Here is a 3,318-nt window from a genome sequence, read left to right on the forward strand (position 1 = left end):
CTCTTGAGTATTTCTGAGAGATTTCCTTCCTTTCTCATCTCAATGGCCCCTGCTGCTCTTGGAACACTAATTTGTACTTGGGGCAATGTTGCTTCTGCTCAAATGCAACTGCATTACCACACTTGCCATCATACCTTTCCCTTTTCCAGTTCAGCATCCACAGATGTCTTCATTAATCTGAGTCTTAAGGAACATTTTAAAAATTACACAATTAACTGTATTTTAATCTTAATGTTGTACACCACCAATTTCATTGGGGATTTGGTAATTAAAGAGCCACATTAGCCGTATGTAAGAGGATGGAAATAGTATGCATTTTCATCACTTGGGGAACACATAGCTAGGTTAGTTGAAAAGTATTTTAGAACACAAAAAAAACCACTGCAGGATTATTTTTAATTAAGGGAAGATAACTACCAGGTAGTAATTAATGGTTTTAAATATAACACTGCAGAAAAACACTGGTCACAGCAATAATGTTATGCAAATTAAAATGATTGCTTAAGGTAGTTAGATTTCACATTCCCAGATGTCTGGAGTTAAATAAATTCTCAATGAGAGCACACTGAAATCTTAATCTGCATTCAGGTGATATCTTGCAACACTGTTGCCAGTCAGGAGTAACAAGGAGAAACATCATCCATATTTAGGGAGAGAGAGCCCATTCGAACCTGGAACATCTAATGACAATAAGACCTGATTGTCTTTATTTATACCTATATAAATAAAAGTTAATATAAAAAATGTGGCCATTACAGAAATCACAATTTGGATGCTGCCTATCCTAATTCACACTATGTCACTGTGGGAGATTTTCATTTAGGCAACAGCTGGATTTCACTAATCAGTCCAAAGAAAAATGAATGAAACATGAAAATGAATGAAAACAAATTTTCATTCTTGGCACACTCAAATAAAAGCCTCAACAACCAGATCCAATTTATGTTAACTCATTTTTATTTCTATTTGTTTTCAAATAAGGAAAAGGGACTATTTTATCAAGCTATACATAGTGTTCTGTGTAAATCCTAGAAATTAGACATTTCCAATGTTTTTTGGGTGGTGTAGGGCTTTCAGGAAAAAAAGGAAGGTAGTTGCGTGTGGGTTCTTGGTTTGTTTTGTGGTTAGACTTAGATTTTTTTTTGGAAATTTCAAGGAAAATGAATCTAATCTTTCATTCTGATCTTTGTCCATGGGGAGAGAATTCTCAGCCCTAATAAATCAAAACAAATCAAATAATCATAATGGTAATAAATTATAAGGGGGCTTGCAATTTGCTGTGCATCATAGGTGAACAAAGGTTCTTGATCCTCTTCAATGAACATAATGAGTCTCTTTGCAAATATATGTAGATCACTGTATTTTCTTGAAATGCAACTGAATTAATAATAGGAAATTGAAAGGCCACACATTTAATCCATTGGTACTCTTTTAACTCCAGTGAAAATCTAAACATTACCTTAGATGTAATTGTATCTGAACACATTGGATAATGGCACTGTTCCTAAGATATTTTTCCAAAGTACTTCATGCACCCAATGCAGTGTGTACAGGCGTACAAGACTCCCATACATAATATACATACAAATAACTCTCTTCCTATGTCTGGCCAACTGCCCTCTGTTTTGAACTTGTTTTTTATAGAGTGAAACAAAATGTCCTATTTGTATGTGTGCTGAGGGCTCAGATACCAAAATAAGTGTATGTGTTACTGGCCTATTTGTGGAGGTGATATGTACTCCCAAAACTGTTAATGTCAGTTTTTGGCATCTCTGACAATTAAGCCATTATAAATAGGGTCCTGACAGATTCAGCAGAATGAGCAGTGGCAGTTCCACTTGAATGGAAGCAGATATGAAATATTAGCTCATTCTTTCAACTGAGTGCTAGTTTCAGGCTACAAAAGTATTTCAGCTCAGCATTCACTGAGATGAATGCTAGTAGTAGTTGGGAATTCTGGGTGAAGACCCATTTAATGTTTCAGTTGAGGAATAATTGATAATGCTATTTCAATGTTGGATGATTACTGACTGAAAATGTAAAAACACGGATGTCTTGGACAGTATCTTTTATTGGAATAACTGCATGGTTGCAATAAGGTTAGGCAAGCTTTTGAATGCAAGACTCCTGAAAATTAAGGTAACCTACTGAAAAATGTCTTACATTCAAAAGTTTGATTAACCTTATCCCAGCCACACAGTTTGTCCAATAAAACCTGGGAAAAAAACCCTGCTTCCAATGGGGGAAAACTTTAATCCTGCTCACCCCCCAGAACAGTGGCTCTCAACCTTTTTAGATTCAAGGCATCCTTCAATAGACAAAGGGCACTCCTTGAAAGAGGTCAGTTCTTAGTTTTTGCTTGATTTGTGACTACAGGAAAATAACAGAACAATTCATGTTGCAAAAAACTCAGACCACAGCAGCTCACAATGCTTTTAATACTATGGATTCTTCAGGTCTTGTTGCACGGTAATTTCGGGCAGCTCCTGGAGCTCCTACCACCTGGACTGTCTGCACATGCACACCTAGGGTTACCATACATTTGGGTTTTCATGGACATATCCTCTTTTTGGACCTGGGCATTTTTTTAAACTGCTGCCCCTCATTCCCAACCCACAGTAGCCCAGGCTAGCCCTGAAGGGCAACCAGGAGGTCAGCTAAGTGCACCAGCGGGGCTGAGAGGGTGCAGGGGCCTGCAGGTCAGGTGTGAGGGGCACCAGCAGCGCTGTGGGGGGCTGTGGCTTGGGAGTGCAGGGCTGCATGGGGGCAGGGCATGGTCCGGAGTGGGGCGGGGAGGGCAGCGGAAGGCAGGGTGTGGGGGGGAGGAGGGGCAAGGCGCTGCAGGTCAGGAGTGAGGGGCATCGGCATCTCACTTTTCTCCTCCTCCCCCTTGTTGAAACTGGAAACAAACACGGTAACCCTTGAACACCTGAAACTAGCGTCAGGCAGTGGTTGGGCGGCTCAAAGGTAGCAGGTTTGTATGTGACCCGCGTTACCTGGCCGGTGTCATACTGCGCGGCAGGCGCCCTGGGCGACACCTCCGTGGGAACACGCCCCGAGCCCAGCCGGAAGCCATGGGTGCCCCAGCGCCCCCTCCCCTGGCCGTGCCGGGGAGCGCAGAGGGGCGACCCCGCCCAGCCGGCCGGAGAGGCCAGCAGCCCGGGAGCCCCGCCCGTCGCAGGCCCCGCGGGGGAGGCGCAGCCCCGCACACAGGTGGGGAGCCGCCGGCGCTGGTCCAGCTCCCCCGTTGCCATGGCAGTCGCCACCGCTGCCGGAAGTGCTCCGCGGTGCGCCCCCCCCGGCCCGGGGGAGCGGCGG

General features: G+C 43.8%; 1 protein-coding gene across 1 annotated transcript in view; it reads left to right on the forward strand.

Annotated features, from left to right (window-relative positions):
- The first annotated feature begins 2,443 nt into the window (after nt 1–2,443).
- UBXN2B (UBX domain protein 2B) overlaps nt 2,444–3,318 on the forward strand; it is a 29,923-nt gene continuing 29,048 nt past the window's right edge. The window contains exon 1 of the mRNA XM_019542850.1: nt 2,444–2,469. Within this exon, the coding sequence (XP_019398395.1) occupies nt 2,444–2,469 (26 nt within the window). The remainder of the gene's footprint in view (nt 2,470–3,318) is intronic.

Source organism: Crocodylus porosus, unplaced genomic scaffold (genome assembly GCF_001723895.1).
Source record: "Crocodylus porosus isolate Cpor-Errol unplaced genomic scaffold, CroPor_comp1, whole genome shotgun sequence".
In the NCBI taxonomy this organism is placed as follows: domain Eukaryota; kingdom Metazoa; phylum Chordata; order Crocodylia; family Crocodylidae; genus Crocodylus; species Crocodylus porosus.